Here is a 27,118-nt window from a genome sequence, read left to right as displayed (position 1 = left end):
TTAGTCAGTATCTGGTGTGGCCACCAGATGCATTAAGTACTGCAGTGCATCTCCTCCTCATGGACTGTACCAGATTTGCCAGTTCTTGCTGTGAGATGTTACCCCAATCTTCCAACAAGGCACCTGCAAGTTCCTCAGCCCTCACCCTTCAATCCAACAGTTCCCAGGCGTGCTCAATTGGATTGAGATCCGGGCTCTTCGCTGGCCATGGCAGAACACTGACATTCCGGTCTTGCAGGAAATCACGCACAGAACGAGCAGTATGGCGGGTGGCATTGTCATTCTGGAGGGTCATGTCAGGATGAGCCTGCAGGAAGGGTACCACATGAGGGAGGAGGATGTCTTCCCTGTAACGCACAGTGTTGAGATTGCCTGCAATGACAACAAGCTCAGTCCAATGATGCTGTGACACACCGCCCCAGACCATGACAGACCCTCCACCTCCAAATCGATCCCGCTTCAGAGTACAGGCCTTGACGTAACGCTCATTCCTTCGACAATAAACGCTAATCCGACCATCACCCCTGGTGAGACAAAACCGTGACTCGTCAGTGAAGAGCACTTTTAGCCAGTCCTGTCTGGTCCAGCGACAGTGGGTTTGTGCACATCGGTGACGTTGTTGCCGGTGATGTCTGGTGAGGACCTGCCTTACAACAGGCCTACAAACCCTCAGTCCAGCCTCTCTCAGCCTATTGCGGACAGTCTGAGCACTGATGGAGGGATTGTGCGTTCCTGGTGTAACTCGGGCAGTTGTTGCCATCCTGTACCTGCCCCGCAGGTGTGACGTTCGGATGTACCGATCCTGTGCAGGTGTTGTTACACGTGGTCTGCCACTGCGAGGACGATCAGCTGTCCGTCCCGTCTCCCTGTAGCGCTATCTTAGGCGTCTCACAGTATGGACATAGCAATTTATTGCCCTGGCCACATCCGCAGACCTCATGCCTCCTTGGAGCATGCCTAAGGCACGTTCACGCACATGAGCAGGGACCCTGGGCATATATCTTTTGGTGTTTTTCAGAGTCAGTAGAAAGGCCTCTTAGTGTCCTATAAGTTTCCTCTTAGTTTACATAACTGTGACCTTAATTGCCTACCGTCTGTAAGCTGTTAGTGTCTTAACGGCCATTCCACAGGTGCATGTTCATTAATTGTTTATGGTTAAATGAACATGCATGGGAAACAGTGTTTAAAGCCTTTACAATGAAGACCTGTGAAGTTATGGATTTTTTAAAATTATCTTTGAAAGACAGGGTCCTGAAAAAGGGACGTTTATTTTTTTGCTGAGTTTAGTTACTAGCTCAACATTCTAACGGGCGGCAGGTAGCCTAATGGTTAGAGCGTTAGACTTGTAACAGAAAGGTTGCAAGATTGAATCCCCGAGCTGACAAGGTAAAAATCTGTCGTTCTGCCCCTGAACAAGGCAGTAGATCCACTGTTCCTAGGCTGTCATTGAAAATAAAAATTTGTTCTTAACCGACTTGCCTAGTAAAATAAAAAATTAAATAACCACTTGGCTACCTGCCGCCTCAGTCAGTTGGGGCAGTTTTGGTTTAATAAAAATATAGACGCAGAAGCTTCGAAACCTAGCTTCATTACCTAATGATTCATCAACTCACGCACAATTAGTAGCCTATTTGTCCTTCCCATCAGAGTGCTGCAGGTTGTGTGTGTGTAGGGTTGCACATTTTGAGGAATATTCAGAGGTGGAAACTGTGGGAATATATGCAAATTCATATTTATACCATTTAAAATGTAGATGTTTTTTGCATTGGATATACACATTGGAATTTCACATACACTTAGGTTGGAGTCATTAAAACTCGTTTTTCAACCAATCCACAAATTTCTTGTTAACAAACTATAGTTTTGGCAAGTCGGTTAGGACATCTACTTTGTGCATGACACAAGTAATCTTTCCAACAATTGTTTACAGACAGCTTATTTCACTGCATCACAATTCCAGTGGGCCAGAAGTTTACATACACTAAGTTGACTGTGCCTTTAAAGAGCTTGAAAAATCCAGAAAATTATGTCATGGCTTTAGAAGCTTCTGATAGGCTAATTGACATCATTTGAGTCAAATTGGAGGTGTACCTGTGGATGTATTTCAAGGCCTACCTTCAAACTCAGTGCCTCTTTGCTTGACATCATGGGAAAAATCAAAAGAAATCAGCCAATATATATATATATTTTTGTAGACCTCCAGAAGTCGGGTTCATCCTTGGGAGCAATTTCCAAACGCCTGAAGGTACCACGTTCATCTGTACAAACAATAGTATGCAAGTATAAACACCATGGGACCACACAGTCGTCATACCGCTCAGGAAGGAGACACGTTTTTTTCTCCTAGAGATGAATGTACTTTGGTGCGAAAAGTGCAAATCAATCCCAGAACAACAGCAAAGGACCTTGTGAAGATGCTGGAGGAAACAGGTAAAAGTATCTATAGAAGTATCTATATCTACAGTAAAATTAGTTATATAAATCGACAGCAAGGAAGAAGCCACTGCTCCAAAACAGCCATAAAAAAAGCCAGACTACGGTTTGCAACTGCACATGGGGACAAAGATGGTACTTTTTGGAGAAATGTCCTCTGGTCTGATGAAATAAAAATAGAACAGTTTGGCCATAATGACCATCGTTATGTTTGGAGGAAAAAGGGGAACGCTTGCAAGCCGAAGAACACCATCCCAACCATGAAGCACGGGGGTGGCAGCATCATGTTGTGGGGGTGCTTTGCTGCAGGAGGGACTGGTGCACTTCACAAAATAGATGGCATCATGAGGCAAGAAAATTATGTGGCTATTTTGAAGCAACAGCTCAAGACATCAGTCAAGATGTTAAAGCTTGGTCGCAAATGGGTCTTCCAAATGGACAATGACCCCAAGCATGCTTCCAAAGTTGTTGCAAAATGGCTTAAGGACAACAAAGTCAAGGTATTGGAGTGGCCATCACAAAGCCCTAACTTTAACCTTATAGAACATTTGTGGGCAGAACAGAAAAAGCCTGTGCGAGCAAGGAGGCCTACAAACCTGACTCAGTTACACCAGGTCTGTCAGGAGGAATGGGCCAAAATTAATCCAACTTATTGTGGGAAGCTTCTGGAAGGCTACCCGAAATGTTTTACCCAAGTTAAACAATTTAAAGGCAATGCTACCAAATACTAATTGAGTGTATGTAAACTTCTGACCCAATGGGAATGTGATGAAAGAAATAAAAGCTGAAATAAATCACTTTTATTCTGACATTTCACATTCTTAAAATAAAGTGGTGATCCTAACTGACCTAAAACAAGGAATTTTTACTAGGATTAAATGTCAGGAATTGTGAAAAACTAAGTTTAAATGTACTTGGCTAAGGTGTATGTAAACTTCCGACTTCAACTGTTTTTACCACATCATATGAGGACAGAAAGATAAACGTTTTACTTTATCATAAGTAGACATAATTGCAAATGATTAAATCCTTCCAATAGAAATAAAACAATTTAGTTATGAGCTGAAATTTAAATGAATGAGTTGACTCTTCACATGGGGTGATTTCACTGAACAACAAAAGGGAATATTGAATGATCCCCAATGAGCCATCGCATTGCCCAAAAACATTTTCAACATACATCTGTAAAATGATAGTCTAGAAACTAATGCTTTGGTTGTCTTCCTCTCAGGCTTCCATGTCTTCTCCCTGGACCTCCTCAATGTCCACCTCTTGAACATCAGACTGAGGTGGTCCAAGGTCATTGATGACTGTCTTCAGCTCATCTGTAATGTAGAAACCGGTGTGTCTGTTGTCCCTTGCCTGTGCTCTTGTAGAATACTGGTTGAGGAGTGGAGATGATGTAGTTAATTATTCCTTGCCCACGAACATTCGACCACCCATCAAAGATGATTGCAATACAGTCTGCTTTCGCTATGATTTGCTTGACCTTCACTTGAACTCTGCATCCAGCAAATGAGTAGATAAAGCATGTCTGGTTGGAGGGGTGTAAGCTGGGCAAAGAACATTCAGAAATCTCTTCCAATACACATTGCCTGTGAGCATCAGAGGTGAACCAGTTGCATACACAGCTCGTGCAAGACATTCATCAGCCTTTCTCTAACTATGTTCCTCGGTTGAATCCAAAATAAACTTCTGATTCCAGGAGGACCATGAGCTGTTGCGATCGATAAGGTGTCCGATTCATCATTTTCACTTCGAATAGAAGTAGAGGGTTTTTTTCAGTCTGCTGAACTGTAGCCTCCCTACAGTATGTGCACTGTCCCATCTGGCCAGTGGAAATTAAGCGGTAACGTTAGGCATTTCTAACCTAAGCCAATTCATTTGTGTTGAGAAAATGTGAATGTGATCAAATTTGGTTAATATTCAAACTTAGGTTTGCTAGGCTACCTAGGTATTTTCAATCCAATAGGCTAGACTGTGTTAACTTTTTAATTACAGATGCATAGGTCTACATGATGCAACCCTACATAAAGCAAGCTCAGCCATGATAATTATATTTTCAAGTCGCAGTTGGGTCATTCCACCAAATTGGGTGCTTTTTGATTAACATTTTGTTTCACCCAATTTTAACATGGTCATAAAGAGCAAACATGTTCATCTTAATAAAACATGTTGTTTTCCCATCTCAAGATGGGGTTGACACGTGTTATGTTCAACCCACTCAGGTTTCCAAAATAAAACAACAGAAAATGGCAACAAAAAGAAGAGTAAAACAAGCTCACCTGCCTTTTACACTAGGACTTGACTATAAGATGTTTAATGTTTCTTTTGATTTTTTTTTTTAAGGAATAGTTTCACCATATTAAAACGAGAGTTCAGTTCATGTAACAGTATTGACCTTAAAATTAGAATATTTGTTCTCCATCAAATAAATAAAATCGCCAGAAATGACTGTGATGGTGTAAACATGGAGAAATGTTGGGGTTTAGGCAGGTTAAACGCAGTCTTTATTCATGAAAAAAAAATAAAAAAAAGTGATTTACTGCTCTTTCCATGTGGTCTATATTAAAAGTGCACTTAATTTAATATATCGGCTTTTCAATAGTTGTGCACAATCTCTACTTAAAATATCAAAGGGACGCAAAAGGCACTCATTTGTGGAACGACCTAGTTGTCTCTGTAACGGAATCCCCTCAGTTAGTCTAGTTTTAAATAGAATTCATAAGTACAAGGCTGCTGCAGTTTGACAGGGGTTTCATCCTCCTTTGGTCCAGGATTTTTTTAAACTATGTGACCTGGTTAGAAACACTCTGATCCCATCATCATAGCCCATATTAAAGCCATTTTACAACTAATTCAGGGTTCGTACAGACATTGGCAAGTTGGAATTTAAATTATCATTACATTCTAAAATGTCAGAATAATGTGGACATTTCATGAGTAAATAGATTGGATTCATGATTGGTGATTTTCCTACCTGTAGATGTGGCCGATGCAAGCACACACAGCATATACAGTGCATTCGGAAAGTATTCAGGCCGCTTTACTTTTTCCACATTTTGTTACGTTACAGCCTTATTCTAAAATTGATTCATTTATTTTCCCCCCTCAAACTACACACACACACACACACACACACACACAATCCCATAATGACAAAGCGAAAACAGGTTTTAAAATAACAGAAATACCTTATGTACATTCGTATTCAGACCCTTTGCTATGAGACTTGAAATTGAGCTCAGGTGCATCCTGTTTCCATTGATCATCCTTGAGATGTTTCTACAACTTGGAGTCCACCTGTGGTAAATTCAATTGATTGGACATGATTTGGAAAGGCACACACTTGTCTTTATAAGGTCCCACAGTTGACAGTGCATGTCAAAGCAAAAACAAAGCCTTCATAGAGCTGGCCGCCCGGCCAAACTGAGCAATCGGGGGAGAAGGGCCTTGGTCAGGGAGGTGACCAAGAACCCGATGGTCACTGACAGAGTTCCAGAGTTTCTCGGTGGAGATGGAAGAACCTTCCAGAAGGACAACCATCTCTGCAGCATTCCACCAATAACAACGTTATTGTAGAGCGGCCAGACGGAAGCCACTCCTCTGTAAAAGGCACAATAGCCTGCTTGGAGTTTGCCAAAAGGCAACTAAAGGCCTCTCAAACCATGAGAAACAAAATTCTCTGGTCTGATGAAACCAATATTGAACTATTTGGCCTGAATACTATGTGTCAGATCTGGAGGAAACCTGGCACCATCCCTACGGTGAAGCATGGTAGTGGCAGCATCATGTTGTGGGGATGTTTTTCAGCAGCAGGGACTGGGATCGATGGAAAGTTGAACGGAGAAAAGTACAGAGAGATCCTTGATGAAAACCTGATCCGGAGCGCTCAGGACCTCAGACTGGGGCCAAGGTTCACCTTCCAACAGGACAACAACCCTAACCACACAGCCAAGACAACGCATGAGTGGCTTCTGGGCAAGTCTCTGAATGTCCTTGAGTGGCCCAGCCAGAGCCCGGACTTGAACTCGATCGAACATCTCTGGAGAGACCTGAAAATAGCTGTGCAGCGAGGCTCCTCATCCAACCTGACAGCGCTTGAGAGGATCTGCAAAGAATGGGAGAAACTCCCCAAATACAGCTGTACCAAGCTCGTAGCATCATACCCAAGAAGTCTCAAGGCTGTAATCTCTGCAAAATGTGCTTCAAAAAGGACTGTCTGAATACTTATGTATGTGATATTTTTTTGTATACATTTTCTAACATTTCAAAATAACAGTTTTTGCTTTGTCATTATGGGGTATTGTGTGTAGATTGATGTGGGGGGGATATATTTAATCAATTTTAGAATTAGGCTGTAATGTAACAATGTGGAAAAGTGAAGGGGAATACTTTCTTTTTGAATACTTTCCGAATGCGCTGTATGTCCATGTAGCAGTAGCATTCATCTCACCATTTCACATGAAGGGTTATTGTATCATGTTTTTAGAACAACAAAATGACCAAAAAAAGAGGTTCATTTTGTAAAGGAAGGTTTTGTACGGAAAGCCAAGTTGAAACCAACATTCAATGTTGTCATCCTCATAATAGCTGCATTTGGTTTTCACGCAAAAAAAACACCTGTCAACTGAAACAGCAGGAAACAAATGAAAGCGGCAACATCTCACACAAAAACTGATCACGAATTAAAATCACAGATAATTATAATTGGAGTAGAAGATACAATAATTGCAATGAGTTTTCAAACACCAAATTGAGGAAATTATTTTCAGGGGCTCCAAATTCAAGTACTTCAAGCACTTCTAGCACCTTGAGCGAACCCTGTGATTAAGCACTGTCATACCCTACACAGGGATTGACATTAAGGTCTGAAAAGCACTTGACCATCAGGCAAGTCAGCAGTATTTTTTGGCTGCCCAAAATTATGGTTACTTGCCCAAAAATGTGACAAGTTGTTTACACGCAGAAATGCCACAACTTATCGGTCACTTAATTACACAACAGGGAGGAATTACGCTTTGGTTCTATTTTAAATATTGAATCACAGCTCAAGCGCAATAGGATAGTGGCTTGCAAGCTGCTCGTCCTGAGCAAACTTAGGCTTTCGGTGTAGTAGGTAAAAGACTTAGCGACACCCCAGGGTAGGACTTTATTAAGACTCGCACACATACAGTGCCTTGCGAAAGTATTCGGCCCCCTTGAACTTTGCGACCTTTTGCCACATTTCAGGCTTCAAACATAAAGATATAAAACTTATTTTTTTTGTGAAGAATCAACAACAAGTGGGACACAATCATGAAGTGGAACGACATTTATTGGATATTTCAAACTTTTTTAACAAATCAAAAACTGAAAAATTGGGCGTGCAAAATTATTCAGCCCCCTTAAGTTAATACTTTGTAGCGCCACCTTTTGCTGCGATTACATCTGTAAGTCACTTGGGGTATGTCTCTATCAGTTTTGCACATCGAGAGACTGACATTTTTTCCCATTCCTCCTTGCAAAACAGCTCGAGCTCAGTGAGGTTGGATGGAGAGCATTTGTGAACAGCAGTTTTCAGTTCTTTCCACAGATTCTCGATTGGATTCAGGTCTGGACTTTGACTTGGCCATTCTAACACCTGGATATGTTTATTTTTGAACCATTCCATTGTAGATTTTGCTTAATGTTTTTGGATCATTGTCTTGTTGGAAGACAAATCTCCGTCCCAGTCTCAGGTCTTTTGCAGACTCCATCAGGTTTTCTTCCAGAATGGTCCTGTATTTGGCTCCATCCATCTTCCCATCAATTTTAACCATCTTCCCTGTCCCTGCTGAAGAAAAGCAGGCCCAAACCATGATGCTGCCACCACCATGTTTGACAGTGGGGATGGTGTGTTCAGGGTGATGAGCTGTGTTGCTTTTACGCCAAACATAACGTTTTGCATTGTTGCCAAAAAGTTCAATTTTGGTTTCATCTGACCAGAGCACCTTCTTCCACATGTTTGGTGTGTCTCCCAGGTGGCTTGTGGCAAACTTTAAACAACACTTTTTATGGATATCTTTAAGAAATGGCTTTCTTCTTGCCACTCTTCCATAAAGGCCAGATTTGTGCAATATACGACTGATTGTTGTCCTATGGACAGAGTCTCCCACCTCAGCTGTAGATCTCTGCAGTTCATCCAGAGTGATCATGGGCCTCTTGGCTGCATCTCTGATCAGTCTTCTCCTTGTATGAGCTGAAAGTTTAGAGGGACGGCCAGGTCTTGGTAGATTTGCAGTGGTCTGATACTCCTTCCATTTCAATATTATCGCTTGCACAGTGCTCCTTGGGATGTTTAAAGCTTGGGAAATCTTTTTGTATCCAAATCCGGCTTTAAACTTCTTCACAACAGTATCTCGGACCTGCCTGGTGTGTTCCTTGTTCTTCATGATGCTCTCTGCGCTTTTAACGGACCTCTGAGACTATCACAGTGCAGGTACATTTATACGGAGACTTGATTACACACAGGTGGATTGTATTTATCATCATTAGTCATTTAGGTCAACATTGGATCATTCAGAGATCCTCACTGAACTTCTGGAGAGAGTTTGCTGCACTGAAAGTAAAGGGGCTGAATAATTTTGCACGCCCAATTTTTCAGTTTTTGATTTGTTAAAAAAGTTTGAAATATCCAATAAATGTCGTTCCACTTCATGATTGTGTCCCACTTGTTGTTGATTCTTCACAAAAAAATACAGTTTTATATCTTTATGTTTGAAGCCTGAAATGTGGCAAAAGGTCGCAAAGTTCAAGGGGGCCGAATACTTTCACAAGGCACTGTAGCACCAAATGTGACATCTGACCACCAACATTTTTCACATGATTCTAAAATCGGTACGCACTCGGTCCACAAATTACATTCAGAGGTGCTAAGTAATCTTGGTCAGCAAACGCAATTGGTGAGCACTTAGGTCACTGGAATTCTTTGCAGTTTTATTGATTTCAGGTATAACATTTATTTTAATCACCTGCCTTAATGGGGTAACCACAGAAAAGGGTCAACTTGCCCAGTTGTCATAAATTGTCCACCTTTCACTTTAAAAATGGGAATAACAGTAACCAGAAAACAATATCACCAGGGGAAACTTTAGAGCGGGCTCAAGTTGCCCGACTGCTCAGTTCAGTTTGCACCAGGCAATAGGGCAACCCTCAATGTCTCTTCTACAACTTAGGTTCCATAATTTTAACTGGTTACCATCAGGATAAAAAAAATCTCCCCACCACTCTGAGACCTGTGTTGCTACCTCTGATATAGACATCAGGCTGCCGAGTCACAAATCTTCGCCAAGACTGGCTGCTCTCTCCTGACTCAAGTGTAAAGTGTAAGTGTAGAGACTAAGGAATCTAGACTAGAGGAACACTTCAAATTGTAACAATCTTTCTAGCCATGCCTCTGGTTTCCACCTTTCAATACAGGCTTGACGGATGGATGACAGATTGAGTGGACTAAAACAATCTTTAGTGTCTTAAACGCACGAACAGGCTCTCAAAGGACCCCCTCCCCCCTTAAGTAGTGCCCAAACCAACAGTGCACGAAAACAGAACAGAACACACACACACACAGGGGATGAAAGACACCACACTAATGACAAGGTACTACTCCGTCCACTAAATGCTTTAAAGATTGAGCTGGGGAGCCCTTGAACCTCTGCCCCTCCCAATCCCACCACAATTAGCCAGGCCTGAGAGACCTCTGGCAGCCTGCCATCTTCAAGCGATACAGCTCCAAATGAAAACAAGAGGCACACACACACACCAACACTGGTTTCCTTTAATCATCCTCTCACTACGAGATCAGCCACATGTTAAAAGAGAAGCATATTAAAAGCCTAACATAAAAACGAGTTAAAATGTAGGCTAATACTGATTTTTCCCATTCCGGACATGGAGGATGAGATCCACATGACAAATGTACAACAACAAACTAACGTCAGTCAATAAAACCTTTTGATCCGTTAATTTGAAAGAATTTGTTTTAAGACGATTTTGATAATGGAATTGTGCGTCTTTTAAAACTAACCCCATCTTATAATCCATTCTTCTGACAATAGAAGGTCAAGATGACGTTTCTGTCTTAGTGGCCGCACACTAACCCATCCCCTCCTTCGACTAACACTTCACCTTTCACCTTCTCTCTACACTCCCCAGATGCCCACTCCCATGAAAATCAATCCCCTTCACCACATCAGAGAGAGTCAACATACTCCTCATCTCTCACACCTATGAAAACCCCCACATCTTGACATTTCTAGAAATGGAAGATAGGGTGAAGTGAGTGACAGAGGAATATCAAAATGAGAAAGTAGCAGTAAGGAATATTTCCTATGCAACAAACAGTATATATTAAAAAAAAAGCATCTACAGAAAAGGCATGCTTCCCAGCCGAAACAGTTCGGAAGAGTTTGTGCATATATTATGATGCGAGCACACTTGTTCGGTTCACCTAGCCGACTTCGGCTAGCCGCCAGCCGAACTGAAGCATGCGGACGCCTTAAGCGACAGGTTTGCTCACCGTTCTCCTTCTCCTCTTCGGGGGACTTGCTGATGGACTCTGGGAGGCCCAGGCTGGCTGCGGTGGGCATGGGCCCTAGGAGGGAGACCAACGATGGGCCTCTGCGTGGAGGTCTTTCCTCGTGCCTCTCTCCATACCCTTCCTCTTCCTCTCCAGGGAGAACCTGGTCACACAGGTCCTTGTTGAGGTGCTGGGCCACAGCTTTCAGCTCCTCGTCCTCCCTCTCCTGCCAGCCAGGAAGAGATATTTCATCATCATCATCATCCTCTTTTTCCAGGGGATCTAGGAGGGGGAGAAAAAGAACAAGACATGTACTTCCGTTTCGTCATGAAACTGACAGCTAAATTATCTGACATGATGCAGAAAATTATTTCCTCAATAATCCTATGGTACTATTAAGCTGTCAAAGTATCATCATGATGACAGCCCTCTTAGTGTTGATAAAAGCCCAGTGTGTGTGTTAAAATGTGGACTCCCAGCCCAGGCAGAGGAGCAACAGGTCTGCCAGTCAGACAGCCAGAGGCCTCCCCTGCTGAAGGCCATGCAGTGGACAAAAATGCAACACAACCAGCTAGAGGGGTGCAGATGGTTAGAGAGTTTAGCCCATTACAGTTAGACAGCAAAGGTGTGTCATAACATTCTCATTTGCACTTTGAGTGAACATCAAATTTGGTCACCTAAAAAAACAATTTCTGTGTATTTAGAGAAGTTTCAGGCTCTAGCGACAATAGACTGTCAGAATACGGAGATATTCCCTCCTCAACAGGGGGTTCTAGCTGGAGGACTGGCATGGCTGGCGAGCGCAGCAAGACCCATCTGTGCCATACCGGTTTTTGCATAGGACCCATACATCATTCTCAACTTGGGCCGGCTCTGCTCCATCTCAATCTCATCCTGGTATTCATGGATCTCGCCTGTTGAGATAAAACCCAAACAACTCTGCTGACTCCACTCTAACTTTATACTCTTTGGAACTTTATGAAGAGTTTAGTTCAAACTTGACTAGACACGGATCATAATGGTACCTTGAACATCACCAATCTTCTCCAATTCTTCCTCAAGCTAGAAGAAGAAAAATACACAAAAAAAGAGCAGCATGTGAATGAAAAAAAGACAACCGTACCACATTGGGACAAAACAAAGGTTAAAACACGGGACAAGATAAATAAACAAGGGCGGTACAGTTGTATCCTCTCGGCAGTTCCTCCTCACCAGCTTCATTCTTTTATTCCTCTGGCCAGCGATGAAAGAGGGCGGGTCACATTCCTGGTCGAGATCCACTTTTATGAACTCCTCAATGGTCAGCTGACTGTTGGGCATGTCCTCAAACTCATTCAACCTGAACCATGAAAAATAATAGTGTTAGTGTACTCCTCATAGAGATTAGTGAGAACACGCAAGGCTAATCAGATTTCCTTTGGAGGATGCAGTAATGTGCTTCTCAAACAGCTCTCACCTCTTTCTTAGTGTGGCCTCACACACCTTCACTACACTGATGATTTCTTTGATGGTACGGCGGAACTTGTGCATGCGAGCAGCGACCAACAGGGCTGAGAACACAAACAAACGCACAGGTGAAACACACTATCCATCCCACACACCTTGCCAACACTTATATTTACAAATGTACTCACCAAATGTTGTGTAATATTCATGTAATAACGTCATAATACCCTATTAATGATAATCTAAGTCATTAGATAAATCATCAATTCAGTTTTACAGTAACCCATGCTACTGTGCATAGAGTCAGTTACAAAACGCAATGTCTGTTTAAAGACGGATGTACGATTCCGTTTTTACACAAGCAGTTTGAATCATCTGACGTTCTAGTAGCTGGCTTTTAGCAATCCCACAGTCTCGCTCACACATTCACTTCCTATTGAGTAAGAAGCTCATCTAAACTTTTCCATCCTTCATGTAAGCGAATCCTCTCAATGATTAATGATAAGCAATTAATTATTCAGATATTGCAGCTGCAGAGGAGAGAAAGGGAGAAAAGTGAAAATAGGAGCGTAAATGTCCACATGCCCGGGGAAGTTGGCTCTTCAGTTTCAAGATGTCTTGCCAGCAATACATCCGAGCAGGGTTTTGTTCAGGTCCAGTAAGTAGGGAACAGACTGCAGTATACACTGACGCTGATTGGAGCCTGTTATGAGCATTACTTGTGATTAGTGGTCACCTATTAACAAAGGTCACCTGTGATTGTAGCAAATTCTGACATAGGATTACAGTTCCCTGTAGTGTGGGATACCAGTGGACATGGTTCCCCTGTGGTTTCTGTTATTTATGATGAGGGTTAGCCTACCTGTGATTGTGGTGCTAACGTGTGGTGTGATTTAACTGTTGCTCATGGTTACCTGCGCCACACAGTCCTGATGGCCTCCGTCCAGTGTGAATCAAGTCCCTCTTCATCCTCTGCAGCTGTCGCAGTGCTGTCATGGACACCTCATGGTTTTTCTCCCCAAACTCCAGCATGTGAGCAAAGCAAGGGATGTACAGGCAGGGGTCTAGAATGAGAATGATACACTCTTCAAGATCCAACCAAGACAAGCAATATTAATATGCTAATATATACATTGCAGATGTCTCAATGATATACAGGGTTTACAACTCTGTGTAGACTACATTGATCAGAAAGTGGTATGTCTTCTTTAATGAAAATATAATAAGTACTGGATATCGTCATACCATTCCCAGTGGATCACATTGTGACCAATAAGAACAAATAGTTACACTTAGTTGTGTTGGATCAAATGATCTCTTAGTGTACAGTTGGGATAGAGAAAGCATGGTGTCAAAATTGTAGGTGCGCCCATGCAGCTGGGGATCCGGAGTGCCCTGTGAGAGAAAGACCGCCAGAGTTCGAGTGGGGCAGAAAGTTTCCTATGCTCAGGCAGTGAAGAGAGTAGAGGATAGCCCAAAGGTGAGTGATTTGACAGGGATATAAATAGCAGATAAATATTTGGTGCAAGTAATTTTAGTACAGAAGATCTACAGGAAGTTGAGAGAAGGGGTTCCATTCTCCCAGGCAGATGGATGGGATCATTTAGGGCCGAAGTACTGGGATGGTGTGGTGGGTGTTTGTGGATAGTGTTTAGGTATAGGGTTAGATGACTGTGCAATTTTCCCTATTCCCCTTTTGTTTGTGACCAAAATGTGCAGTCCGCACCCCAACCTGCGTCTAGTCTGACAAAAATGTACATCAAGAAGACAAATTATCCCTTTGGCAGCAGCAGAGCCCTCTGACTGGTAATAGGATATGGCCAGACCCCAACCCCTGTCCCTAACCAACCTCATCGAATCTAACATGGCTGCTGGGCTGGCTCTGTTCAAGTTAATGAAGTAAACTTCAGGAACTATCCCCTCTATGATCTAACGCGCCCACATTCACCCAAGGTAAACGCCAGTGTGGTCTCGTGCCCTCAGATTTTGCACGTGCCATGCATCCAATAAAAAAGAGATGCGGCTGATGTTAACTCAGCAATACAAAAAAGGAAATAAAGGTTAAAGCTCAACTAATTTTGCGACATCCCAAACTTTGTCTAATTTCTGACGAATGGAGCTATTACACAACTAAATCAATCGGATATGACATGAACAGTTTAAAGCAAAATTACACAGTGATTACACAAACTATAATCAGTTATTTAAAATTAATGTAGGCTATTATTACATCAGAAACAATGACCGGGTTATTTTCACTGTAACAGTTTATGTCAGTCGGACGCTGCAGTGAATTTGAGTGGGAGCTGGTGAGTTCCTTAATTTTTTTAGCTGGTGAGTGGCTTGGGGGAGGCTCTTCTGGGCGTCTGACGTTGACGGTATGTGTAAATCTGATTTGTTGGCAGCGAGCTGGGCGTCCGAGAGGATTACACCAAAAATAAATAAAAAATAGACAGCAACTAAAACTCTCGCCCCGAAAAATGACCATTCACATCGTATCCAGACTGCAGCTAATGAGTAACCCACGCCTTGTCCTAGTTGATAAGTAGCTTTTGGAGAAAAACATCTGCCAGTATTTGCTCAGGAAAACAGCGGACTCTAAGCGAGCAACGATTATTTGGATTTACCATCTGTTCGAAAAGCGAGAACATAATACGTTTTGGGGAGACAACTCAGAGGCAACAAGAGGATGAAATGAGAAAGAGAAAAAAAGTATTCAACCTCAAGTTGGAATTACAACCCAATTGGACGGATATTGTTTATGTTGCTCTTACAATTGATTCGGGGTTAGTAGACTTCATAATCGCTGAATTTATGCAGCATAGTTCTATAAATGACACGATTTGTGTATCAATTGTCAACGCAGAATAATAGCTACTACAGTAGATCAGAGTTCGTGGTTTATTTATAGGAAAGGGATCAACGCTTTGTGTGCCGATGCCAACAGCAGATTGCAGGTTGCTCCATCATGGTCGGATCATGAAGTGTTTGACTTTTTTACTCTTACTTCCAGAAACACTGAAAAAGTCTAAAAAGACTGGGAGAAACACAGGCAGGTTACCAGTATGCTATGAGATTCTAACCCTGTCCCTGAAGAAGAAGATGGCTGCAGAACTGTACCCTGCGACCACCAATCTAACCAACAACGGTACTACGGTGACCGCCAGTGACAAGAAAAGCGATGTGCAGGTCACCCAGTCTACAACCACTGCAACAACACCGACCACCCAGCAAAACATAAACAACAACAACGTCGATCCTCCCAGCTGGCAGTCCTCTCACCCCACGCTACGGGAGAGGTAGTCTCAACTATTTACGTATTAATTATTTATATTTAGTAAAAGTTTGACTTGGTTTACAATAGCCTATTATGTCGTTTATGTCCATAATTAGAATCACATCGTGCAGGCTATAATATATGTATGACTGGCAAAAAACAAGCCCTATATGGAATAGCCCAAGTTGTCATTATACCTAATTGATCTTCTCCCTTCTAGGAATGCCTTGATGTTCAACAATGAACTCATGGCCGATATACATTTCATTGTTGGTCCCCCTGGTGAATCTCAGAAAGTACCAGTGCACAAGGTAAGCTCCATCTCCAGTTGAAAAAATAAGTTAACTTTTCAGAAACATCACAAATATGATGAGTGACTAATGTGTCCGTTTGTCTTTCCCTCCAGTATGTGTTGGCAGTGGGTAGCTCCGTCTTCTGTGCCATGTTTTACGGGGATCTTGCAGAGGAGGAGTCCGAAATCCATATCCCAGACGTGGAACCTGCTGCTTTTCTAATTCTGCTGAAGTAAGCCACTCGCTCCTCATACTAAACCAATACTATACATGACAAGCACAATGTCACTTCAAAATAAATGATTACTCAGCCAAAGCAAGACGGGTTAAGTGCCAAAATGCTAGAGCACCAAAGGGCATGGGCAGTAGTGTAGAGCACTGTAATTTCAGGTTTCTTTGCTCTTTGTTCATCTTGAAAAAAATATTCAAAGCCAATGATTTACCCGAAGGTAATAGGCAGAAGAGAACATAAAATGGCTCTTTTTGTTGTAGATTCTATAACAATGCAAACCGAAACCAACGCAATGAGACATTGCTTCTTTTTTATCCCCTTGAGAAAATAGGGCAAGCTGTGCCAAGTCCTCTACCTCTTTTCTTCAAAATAATATCTATCCCTATTCTCCACACGCTGGTCTGCCTTCTTTACTAAACCAGAATCTCATTCTCCTCCTCCATTTTGTTCCCTTCAGTTACATGTACAGTGATGCGATAGACCTGGAGGCGGACACCGTGCTGGCTACCCTGTACGCTGCCAAGAAGTACATTGTACCAGCCCTGGCCAAGGCCTGCGTCACCTTCCTGGAGACCAGCCTGGAGGCCAAGAACGCCTGTGTGCTGCTGTCCCAGAGCCGTCTGTTTGAGGAGCCTGAGCTGACACAGCGCTGCTGGGAGGTGATTGACGCCCAGGCCGAGCTGGCCCTGGGCTCCGAGGGCTTCTGTGAGATCGACCTGCAGACCCTGAAGATCATCCTGCAGAGAGAGACTCTCAACACCAAGGAGGTGGTGGTCTTTGATGCCATGATGAGCTGGGCCACAGCTGAGTGTAAGAGGCAAGGACTGAGGGCAACCACCCACAACAAGAGATCTGTCCTGGGCAAGGCACTCTACCTGGTGCGCATCCCCACTATGACACTGGAGGAGTTTGCTGATGGGGCGGCCCAGTCAGACATCTTGACACTGGAGGAGACGCATGACATTTTCCTGTGGTACACAGCGGCCACCAAGCCCAAACTGGACTTCCCACTGGCACAGAGGCAGGGCCTGGCGCCCCAGAGGTGCCACCGCTTCCAGTCGTCAGCCTACCGGAGCAACCAGTGGCGCTACAGGGGCCGCTGTGACAGCATCCAGTTTGCAGTGGACAAGCGGATCTTTATCGCTGGACTGGGTCTGTACGGGTCAAGTGGCGGAAAGGCTGAGTACAGTGTCAAGATTGAACTGAAGCGGCAAGGGGTGACCCTAGCACAGAACCTGACCAAGTTTGTGTCGGACGGATCAAGCAGTACATTTTCTGTGTGGTTTGAACACCCAGTTCAAGTGGAGCAGGATGCCTTTTATACGGTGAGTGTCGTGCTGGACGGGAATGAGCTGAGCTATTTTGGCCAGGAGGGCATGACGGAGGTGCAGTGTGGAAAAGTGACTTTTCAGTTCCAGTGCTCCTCGGACAGTACCAACGGGACTGGGGTGCAGGGGGGACAGATCCCGGAGCTGGTGTTCTATGCATAAGCTGGATTGGTCATAAGGAGAGGTAGAGAACATATAGACCATACTGTACATCCATATGTTGCAGCCTTATAAATAATGTAGCATTAAGACACTAGAGTGTCAGACTAAACAAAATACTATTTTTTAAGTCAAGGAACGTTTTATCTTATTTATTTCAAATAAAAATGTTATTTGTATTATTTTAATTAACGCTGCAAAATGCAGTCCCTTGTAAAAAAGTCATATTGCACTTGTGGACAGTCTCTGCAATGTTGTTTTGTACATAAAACACAGTTAAATGGTTTGCAGCTTGATGCTGATCAACCATGATGTTCCTGTTTGAGAGCTTACAAACCTGCAGAAAATCATAAACATTTTGTGAGAAGCCACAGATGTTGCTGCTCATTATTATACAATTCACCTGCATGTGTGAAATCTGTTGTTTTGGTGGGATTATTCAGTGTCTAGGTACACTGAGGAGTGCTACAACCAAACTGGTAAAAGTGATGTGGTCAAGACGTCATCATGACGCGAAGTGACCAATTTTAGCTCAGACTTTTAATGAATGGTAAATACTGTAGGTGTCCTCAGCAAAAAAAGACAACACTTCAACCAACAGCATTTGTCCGAAAACACTCATTCAACTGTATAGTTCTTTGTTTACAATAAGAACAAAGAGAGTATGGGAGGCAGATGATGGGTACCTATGGCGGGGGCGTTGATGCAGAGCTCTCTGGCCAGCACCAGAAAGGTTCTACCCAGGATGTAAACATTTACCTGTGGGGGAAAGACAGGGAAGAGATTAAGACCAGAAATACATGAAGGTAGTGCAACTGTCACTGAAACCCACCCTGTCAAGTCCACAATGTCCTCGTAAGGATACATGATCCGGAGTTACATAACATGAGTAGCGTGTGATCAAATCTGGTATAGTAAGTGTAACTTAATGCTTAGCTGGCATACTATCTAGAAAGCCCAGTGATTTTCCAGACCAGGGGATGACTAAAGCTCTAGTTTCTAGCCCAGCTCCGTCTCATTCCCCCAGGCTAACGCTCCAGACCTTAGGGGGTTTGGGTCTCTACCAGACACAGACAAGCTTTCACTCTTGGGTCTATGGCAGCCACAGTCTGATCTATTTTAGGAGACGGGTCCCGATTAAACATTTGTACACACAACAAATACATTGTTAGCCAAGCACCATAGCAACCAACAGTGGAGGTGTCACATGTCAATCCAGACAGAGCCTGGGGCAGCCTCCACCGGGATCCTGTCCATTTCATAGTGTCCCCGGGGATTAGAGAGCACACGCCTCGGATGATGGGGATGTAGATCACCATGCATTCCCATGGGAGGGGGGGGACTACTGCACTGGCCTGGATGAGGCTCCACAAATGGGGGATTTGTGGAATATCTACACATAGCACACTGACCATAGACTGGACAGGCACCCCCATTCCACTCCTACCCTTCAAATACCAGAGGGGTGGGTCAGCTCTTCAAGGACAGCTGGGAGCATAAAAATAAAACTGACCAGCAGTGTCTCTGAGAAATGTCCCTCCACCTTAACACTGACTTATATGCATAAAAATGGACCTATATTTATACAGTCCCTGGCTTTAATTACAAAGCACAACATACTGCACGGGCCAACATCCATCTTGTTGGATGTACTACTCATGGTCAATGTGGGCATGGGATCATGTATAATTTTACAACAAAAATAAGGAAACAACTTTGATGTTCAATCATATTCATGCGACTGTTCAATCATATTCAGAAACGCTTTAATTTCTAGAAATTAGGGATAAATGTCAAAGTGCAAAATCTCGATCACAGTGTTGAAAAAAGTATAGTGGGGCAAAAAAGTATTTAGTCAGCCACCAATTGTGCAAGTTCTCCCACTTAAAAAGATGAGAGGCCTGTAATCAATTATGACAGACAAAATAAGGGAAATCGCATAGGATTTTAATGAATTTATTTGCAAATTATGGTGGAAAATAAGTATTTGGTCAATAACAAAAGTTTCTCAATACTTTGTTATATACCCTTTGTTGGCAATGACAGAGGTCAAACGTTTTCTGTAAGTCTTCACAAGGTTTTCACACACTGTTGCTGGTATTTTGGCCCATTCCTCCATGCAGATCTCCTCTAGAGCAGTGATGTTTTGGGGCTGTTGCTGGGCAACACAGACTTTCAACTCCCTCCAAAGATTTTCTATGGGGTTGAGATCTGGAGACTGGCTAGGCCACTCCAGGACCTTGAAATGCTTCTTACGAAGCCACTCCTTTGTTGCCCGGGCAGTGTGTTTGGGATCATTGTCATGCTGAAAGACCCAGCCACGTTTCATCTTCAATGCCCTTGCTGATGGAGGTTTTCACTCAAAATCTCACGATACATGGCCCCATTCATTCTTTCCTTTACACGGATCAGTCGTCCTGGTCCCTTTGCAGAAAAACAGCCCCGAAGCATGATATTTCCACCCCCATGCTTCACAGTAGGTATGGTGTTCTTTGGATGCAACTCAGCATTCTTTGTCCTCCAAACACAACGAGTTGAGTTTTTACCAAAAAGTTATATTTCGGTTTCATCTGACCATATGACATTCTCCCAATCTTCTTCTGGATCATCCAAATGCTCTCTAGCAAACTTCAGACGGGCCTGGACATGTACTGGCTTAAGCAGGGGGACACGTCTGGCACTGCAGGATTTGAGTCCCTGGCGGTGTAGTGTGTTACTGATGGTAGGCTTTGTTACTTTGGTCTCAGCTCTCTGCAGGTCATTCACTAGGTCCGCCCGTGTGGTTCTGGGATTTTTGCGCACCGTTCTTGTGATCATTTTGACCCCACGGGGTGAGATCTTGCATGGCGCCCCAGATCGAGGGAGATTATCAGTGGTCTTGTATGTCTTCCATTTCCTAATAATTGCTCCCACAGTTGATTTCTTCAAACCAAGCTGCTTACCTATTGCAGATTCAGTCTTCCCAGCCTGGTGCAGGTCTACAATTTTGTTTCTGGTGTTCTTTGACAGCTCTTTGGTCTTGGCCATAGTGGAGTTTGGAGTGTGACTGTTTGAGGTTGTGGACAGGTGTCTTTTATACTGATAACAAGTTCAAACAGGTGCCATTAATACAGGTAACGAGTGGAGGACAGAGGAGCCTCTTAAAGAAGAAGTTACAGGTCTGTGAGAGCCAGAAATCTTGCTTGTTTGTAGGTGACCAAATACTTATTTTCCACCATCATTTGCAAATAAATTCATTAAAAATCCTACAATGTGATTTTCTGGATTTTTTTTTCTCATTTTGTCTGTCATAGTTGAAGTGTACATATGATGAAAATTACAGGCCTCTCTCATCTTTTTAAGTTGGAGAACTTGCACAATTGCTGACTAAATACTTTTGTGCCCCACTGTATATAGAAAATTAGTGTAGGCCTACTCATTGGATACTCACCTGCAGGAGGTCGCTGAGGTCAAGCAGCATGTCTGTGAATGGGATGGCTTATAAGTCAATAAAACCACAAGATAGTAAGAAGTGTCACCTTGGTAAATATATTTAGCGACAGCTTCTGGGGGAATCAACCACCCCGTGACCTCTGAACTCCCCCCAGCACTCACCCCCATTAGCTTCTAGAGACACCCGTCTCCTGCGACCAACACACCCCCTGCATCAGTTTCTGTGGCGACAGGTGCACCCATCCAACGGCAGCCAAAGTAGATTTTGAGACAACCCTTTTTAAAAAGCCTCACAATGGGGTTATGGTCAACACTGAAATGGGAAAAAATAATCCCACACAGTCTGGAGATGAGATTACGGACGACTCCCTCAAAATCGGTCATCATAATAATAACAAGTTCCTCAGAGATAATAACAGTCACTTAAAGCAATGCCATTTCAGTAGTATGGGGAAGGAGGGAGGGAGCTTACTTCCAAGCCCTGCCTGTGAAACGTGACGGTTTCATTATGATGTGAAAACTTGGCTGTCATTCATCAAGATCATGGATGTGACCATAGCCTAAACCTTTACCAACAACAGCACCTGTGGGAACGATCCCACTAAATGTATTAATTGATGGTCCCCTGAGCCTCCATCACAAATATCAAGACGTCCCTCCGCTGAGCTACATGCTATTTCAGCTGTTAGACACACTGAACAAGATTTGCCTCGTGTCCTCATTCTCAATTTATCATGTCAGTCCTCTGTGACAGTACTAGACTGTTCCCCAGCTGTGGAAAAGGAAGTAGAGCTATTTTTACTTTATCAAATACTCCATCTCCAACAAACACTGAAACACACACACACACGTTAACAATGTAAACAACAAACACTGAAACAAACACACGTCAACAATGTAAATAGGGAAGGATTTGCTCTAGCATTCTAGTACAGTTAAATTGTTCACAGCGGTCTAAGGCACTGCATCTCAGTACAAGAGGTGTCACTACACTCCCTGGTTCGAATACAGGCTGTATCACATCCGGCCGGGATTGGGAGTCACATAGAGCGGCGCAATATTGGCAAAACTTTGTCCGGGTTTGGCCAAAGTAGGCCGTCATTGTAAATAAGAATTTGTTCTTTACTGACTTGCCTAGTTAAATAAAGGTTACACACACAGAAAAAGTTATTTTGTTGGCATTTACGTATGTCCCCATTACCAGAGAAACATAATCAAAACCTACTTATTTCACTTACTTGCTGTGTTGTTCCGTTGTTCATTTGTTCAGTCGTTTCATTCTCAACCAGGATTTCATCATACATGTCAAGCAGTGAAGGTTCAGCTCTGTCTGTCTGTGGCCTCTTCTTCTGTGCGCACTGTCACTGTGTCCGTTTCCATCTTGTCCAGCTCTGTCTGTAACATTCCACCTAAAACCTGTTTGTCTGCATCCAAGTAGCGGTCCTTGTGCCTAGCATCGAGCATGGGGGCGACACCGTAAAGAGGCTCAGAGAGAATGCCACCGAATCGCTTGTTCACAGCCTTGAGTACTTTTGTAAGTTTTAACCCCACGGTCTGTGTCGGCAGTTTTGTTGAGCAGGCCTTTCAATGCCATGACAGAGGGTATCACGTCTGCTGCAGTCGACTGGCTTATTTCTCGAGTCAGTTGTTCAAATGGAGCTAGAAGTGTGTTCATGTTTCAAAACATGTTCTCAAATGCCATTGAAATGGCAGCAGCGGTATGAGAACCAGCACATTCTTAAACATGCAATACGACTTTCCTCTGTACGAAATCCTCGTCGACCCACTGTGCTGTCACGACTCCGCATGCTCATGGGGCTGACATCGCTGGTCCAAATGTCAGTCGTGATGCTCATGGATGTGAGTTTCAACAATACTGTGCAATTCCGGTAGGGCAATATCTGAAAAATAGTGAGTACCGGGGCTTGACCAGTAGGCGAAAGCCAACATCATCCACGACAGAGAACGGTTGATTGTCAAGGGCAATGAATTCCATTATCTTTGCTTTAATGGATTTCACCTTTCAGTTGTCTCGCTGAAATTCTTACTCATATATATATATATATATATGACTGCTCGACTTGAACTCGTTTAGTTGTTGGAAGTGTGCCCTTAGTATTTTTCTGCTTTTGTTCTGTGTTGCGCTGTATTTGTGGCGTCATTACGTCATCTACTTACGTTATGTAGGCATGAACGTCAGCGTTGACGTCGGTTTTGCACATCAGCGTTAAACTAGACATCGGGCCAATGTTGGCACTTTTAGCTAATATTGGCCGAGTCCGATATGCTCACCGATATATTGTGCAGCCCTAGCATTGAGCACAACACAACCAGGGCATTAACACAATTCATGCCCAAAACTACTACAACTCCTGGAGATTGATGCTACAGCTAACGTTACAAATATAAAAAGTTGTTATTGTAGTATAAACATTTTCCATTCCCCTTTCACTTCACTCATCTCCTTCCTCTGTTACTCCCCCCTCTGCAGGGTGAAAGGACACGAGGTGTCCCCTCTGTCCTGCAGACAAGGTAGAGGCATGCAGCCACCGCGTGGGCCACCCGTCGGCCCCTTGTCAGGTGTTAACACACGGCCATCTTGTAGAAGTTAAAGGCCGTGTCCAGGCAGTGCTGGTTCAGCTGCAGCTGATGGCCCAGCGTGTTGATCTGACGTCTCCCTGGAGACACACAAACACAGGCATGTCATTACATAGCCCACACATGCATGTCGTATTCGTACACACCTACACTCAGACGCACCCTCAGGTGCACAATAAACAGAGTAGACTGACAAATATACACACAACTGACAGGGCATGTAATTACTGTAACAGAGGTTCAGGTGTTTCCAGATCCATGTGTCCTCTGTTCGCCTGATGAATTTTGCATGCAAACACTTATATTATACACAAGCAGATATCCCAGTCAATACACACAAGTACTTGAGAGATGTGTGTGGGAAACTACTGCTGCTGCTGAAGTAATGCAAAATCTTACTGCGCTAAAATATTCCCCCTGCTTTGCTGAACAAATGTCTTGAGATTACAGGGCATCCGCACACCACCAGCATTACTCATACCACTCCCTCCACATTCCCCTCATCTCATCAAGTTGTCTGAAAAACTAAAGACCCTGATTTCTATACAGGCCTTGTTTAAACTTCTTCCGAACCCCAACCAGCATTACCATCTGGTACATTTACTGTGACAGCTGGATAAAATCTAACCACCCTGCCAGGGAGAAGTTGGAAAGCTCCCACACTGGAGATATATTGAGGCCATATGGGTCAACCGCAGGACATATGGGATGTTCTCCAGCAATAGGAAAAGCAACCTGTTAGTCATTGTGAGGAGACGTGATGAGTTGGGGCGGGGGACGGGTGACGGGGAGCCGTGCCGGTGGGGAGGGATGATTCCAGTCATTAATCAGAGTGTTGGTGGGTGAGAAAGAGCAGAGACACTGTGGATGTTTATGGAGGAGAGCGTTCCATCACAGCACCACTCTTGTTCTCACAGACAATCCACACAGCATGACAGACCTTTCACACTCACACACAGCTGTATCCACGTCTCGCTCGTTCTCTCTCTCTCATCATCAGCACTTAATAGCATTGATCATCAGCAGGAGACACATCAGATGACTACAGGTGACTGGGAGATAACTGAGTACAATACTTTTACTCAGCCAAAAAAAATTAAGTTCCAAATAGACATGACTAAACAAACATGATAGGAAATCATCAAACCAGGGAGCACAGACTGATTGAATGTGTCTTACAAGACAAAGGAAATTACATCATCAGCCCTTTCCTGAGGCATTCCAGCACGCAATGGATGTTTGCCTTTGCCAACCAAGATTTGCTGTAGACACACCCTGTTTACCTCCTATTGGACATAAAGGAAATGGGTTGTCCCTACCAAGTTTGTTGGTGAAGGCAAAACCACTTTATAAGTGCTTTTGAAATAAAGTGCTGATAAGGAAGCCACTTACAGAGGGGCAGAGGCCCATGTAAAGCAGATGGTATCAGTTTAGTCTGTCTAGCATGAGGCAAAATGCTTTTTTCCCCAAGACATTGAAAGACATTAAAAAAAAAGGTTAATCTCCTAGCACACCTATATTTACTTGTTATTAGGCCTGTTGTAAGTGCAATTAGTCCTCATGATGCATGCACACCCATGCTTTAGGAATGCAAGTGCTGACCCTTAATGTTGACTCACCGTTCTGCAGGGACTGGGCCCGGGACTCCCTTCCAACACCTTTATAGAACCCTTCTCCAAAAGTTGGGTTCCTTCCAGAGGCTATAGATACAGGAGAATAAGAGACATGACACCCCAAGAGTGTAATAATAACATTTACAAAACAGGCATTCATCAACATCTGCTATAGTTCAATTACAAAAATGATAATATAAATGTTAATACAGTATTATATTATTGGAGACAAAAGTAGATTTGAGTGTGGTCAACAAACTTTTTTCAGTGTGACAACACCACATGACAACAAATTGGTCAAAGACAGTGAGCTCATCTCAAACTAAAGTTAATACAACACTGCACTCTAGTGGGGATTCAGGAGAACTTCAAACAGATGTGCCAGAAAAATCCAACCCCACCAGAAAGCCAGTTAACAAGTGACTGTCCCCTCTGAACAATCAGCTGAGAGGCTATCCAGGGGCTATGGGCCAGGCCACATCACTGGGTTACGTTTGGGACTGCAGATTACAAGGTCTGGGCAAGGGTCTGGGAGAAGGTGGGGAATGTCATGCACCCTGCTAAAATGTCATTTTGCAATGCAATTGACTAACTTCATTATGTCATGAAAAACTTCATGAAAAATGGGATATATGAGTTTCTTATACAACTTATAACCAACCTCAGAATATTATGATTCATTTTATTATGGCATGTCATTATTTAATGTCTTGACAGTCCAGTTGCACCCACCGTCTCCAGCTACGAACTGTCCCACAGCCGAGGAGCCTCCCCCTCCTGTCACAATGACGTTGTCCTCCAGGACAGAGCCACAGCCCATGCACACTGCATCACCTCTGGCCTGGTCCACATCGATGTCCGTGCCCCCACAGTTCTTACACACTCTGGAACTCATGGTGAGATCTGGTCACACAGCACAGCTTAGAGAAAAGAGAAGAGACATGTCACATTTTTGTGAATGAGAAATGCTGTAGACATATGAAATGTTGCATTTATTAGATACATAAAAATGTATTGTACTCTTCCAGCCAAAAGGTTGTGGTCAAGCAGGCATAAACTACTACCACAACAGTGTCCTACACTCAAACTGCATGACATGATGTCTATGAGTGAGTTTGGAAGTAATAACAATTGACTATTACAATAAAAAGATGCCGGAGAAGTGAACACTTTCTTAAATGCTCTGTAACCTGACCCTGGATCAGGGCTTGGGGGATAATTCCACCACTACAACCGTGCTACGTGGCAAAGCCTGGTGTGGTAATATAGCTAGCTAATTGTACATTTAGACATTTCTGTAGGATGCACTGGTAGTGGTCCAACATCAATGATCTTGGCATTGCCGTCAATGATTGTTCAGCATGTCTAATGAGGCAGCTAGCTGCTGTATAAACACACAACCCTTCATCTGCAGTGAGGGTTGGAACTTGTCTGGCAGCAAGGTTGCTAGACTCCATTAAGTAAGTTAGCTTGCCTGTGTAAGCTAATAGATTACCATGGTTTCCATAGTGTGGTGATGAATTTTTGAGAAAATACTGGATAATGAATACGCACCAGCCAAATCCAATAGCAATAGAGAGGCGATGCTGACCGCGATGTGATCTAGTAGGTGGTGACAAGCAAGTTTCCCGAGCAGAATTCCAAGCCAGCGAATCAGCTTCTTATGAGCATTCCCAAGCCTTCTATATCTATTTAAATATTTTATAGTATCTTGAAGAATGTATCTCACCCAAATGTACTGTTATTTGGGTTCTAAACCGCACATTATTTA

At 43.3% G+C, this 27,118-nt stretch overlaps 2 protein-coding genes across 3 annotated transcripts in view; one reads left to right on the top strand and one right to left on the bottom strand.

Moving 5' to 3' along the window:
- The window catches only part of LOC110497824 (transcription factor IIIB 90 kDa subunit-like), a 56,123-nt gene that overhangs the window by 22,528 nt on the left and 6,477 nt on the right, over positions 1–27,118 (bottom strand). Inside the window, 11 exon segments of the mRNA XM_036954785.1 lie at positions 10,970–11,251; positions 11,797–11,883; positions 11,995–12,031; positions 12,182–12,308; positions 12,426–12,519; positions 13,330–13,479; positions 18,391–18,463; positions 21,135–21,166; positions 23,641–23,814; positions 25,354–25,434; positions 26,080–26,267. Coding sequence (XP_036810680.1) covers positions 10,970–11,251; positions 11,797–11,883; positions 11,995–12,031; positions 12,182–12,308; positions 12,426–12,519; positions 13,330–13,479; positions 18,391–18,463; positions 21,135–21,166; positions 23,641–23,814; positions 25,354–25,434; positions 26,080–26,242 — 1,300 coding nt within the window. The 5' untranslated portion in view covers positions 26,243–26,267.
- LOC110497823 (BTB/POZ domain-containing protein 6-B) lies at positions 14,815–18,075 on the top strand. Of its 2 annotated transcripts, XM_021574241.2 has the most exons (5): positions 14,815–15,201; positions 15,429–15,714; positions 15,913–16,003; positions 16,099–16,217; positions 16,675–17,707. In XM_021574241.2, the coding sequence occupies exons 1-5, from the start codon at positions 15,177–15,179 to the stop codon at positions 17,705–17,707; spliced, it is 1,554 nt and encodes a 517-aa protein (XP_021429916.1). In that variant the 5' UTR covers positions 14,815–15,176. The 2 variants fall into 2 exon arrangements, with proteins under 2 accessions (XP_021429916.1, XP_021429915.1); XM_021574240.2 differs by having other exon boundaries at positions 14,815–15,714; positions 16,675–18,075.

Source organism: Oncorhynchus mykiss, chromosome 19 (assembly GCF_013265735.2).
Source record: "Oncorhynchus mykiss isolate Arlee chromosome 19, USDA_OmykA_1.1, whole genome shotgun sequence".
Classification (NCBI taxonomy): domain Eukaryota; kingdom Metazoa; phylum Chordata; class Actinopteri; order Salmoniformes; family Salmonidae; genus Oncorhynchus; species Oncorhynchus mykiss.
The sequence above is the reverse complement of the archived record's forward strand: the minus strand, read 5'-3'. Positions and strand labels throughout refer to the sequence as shown.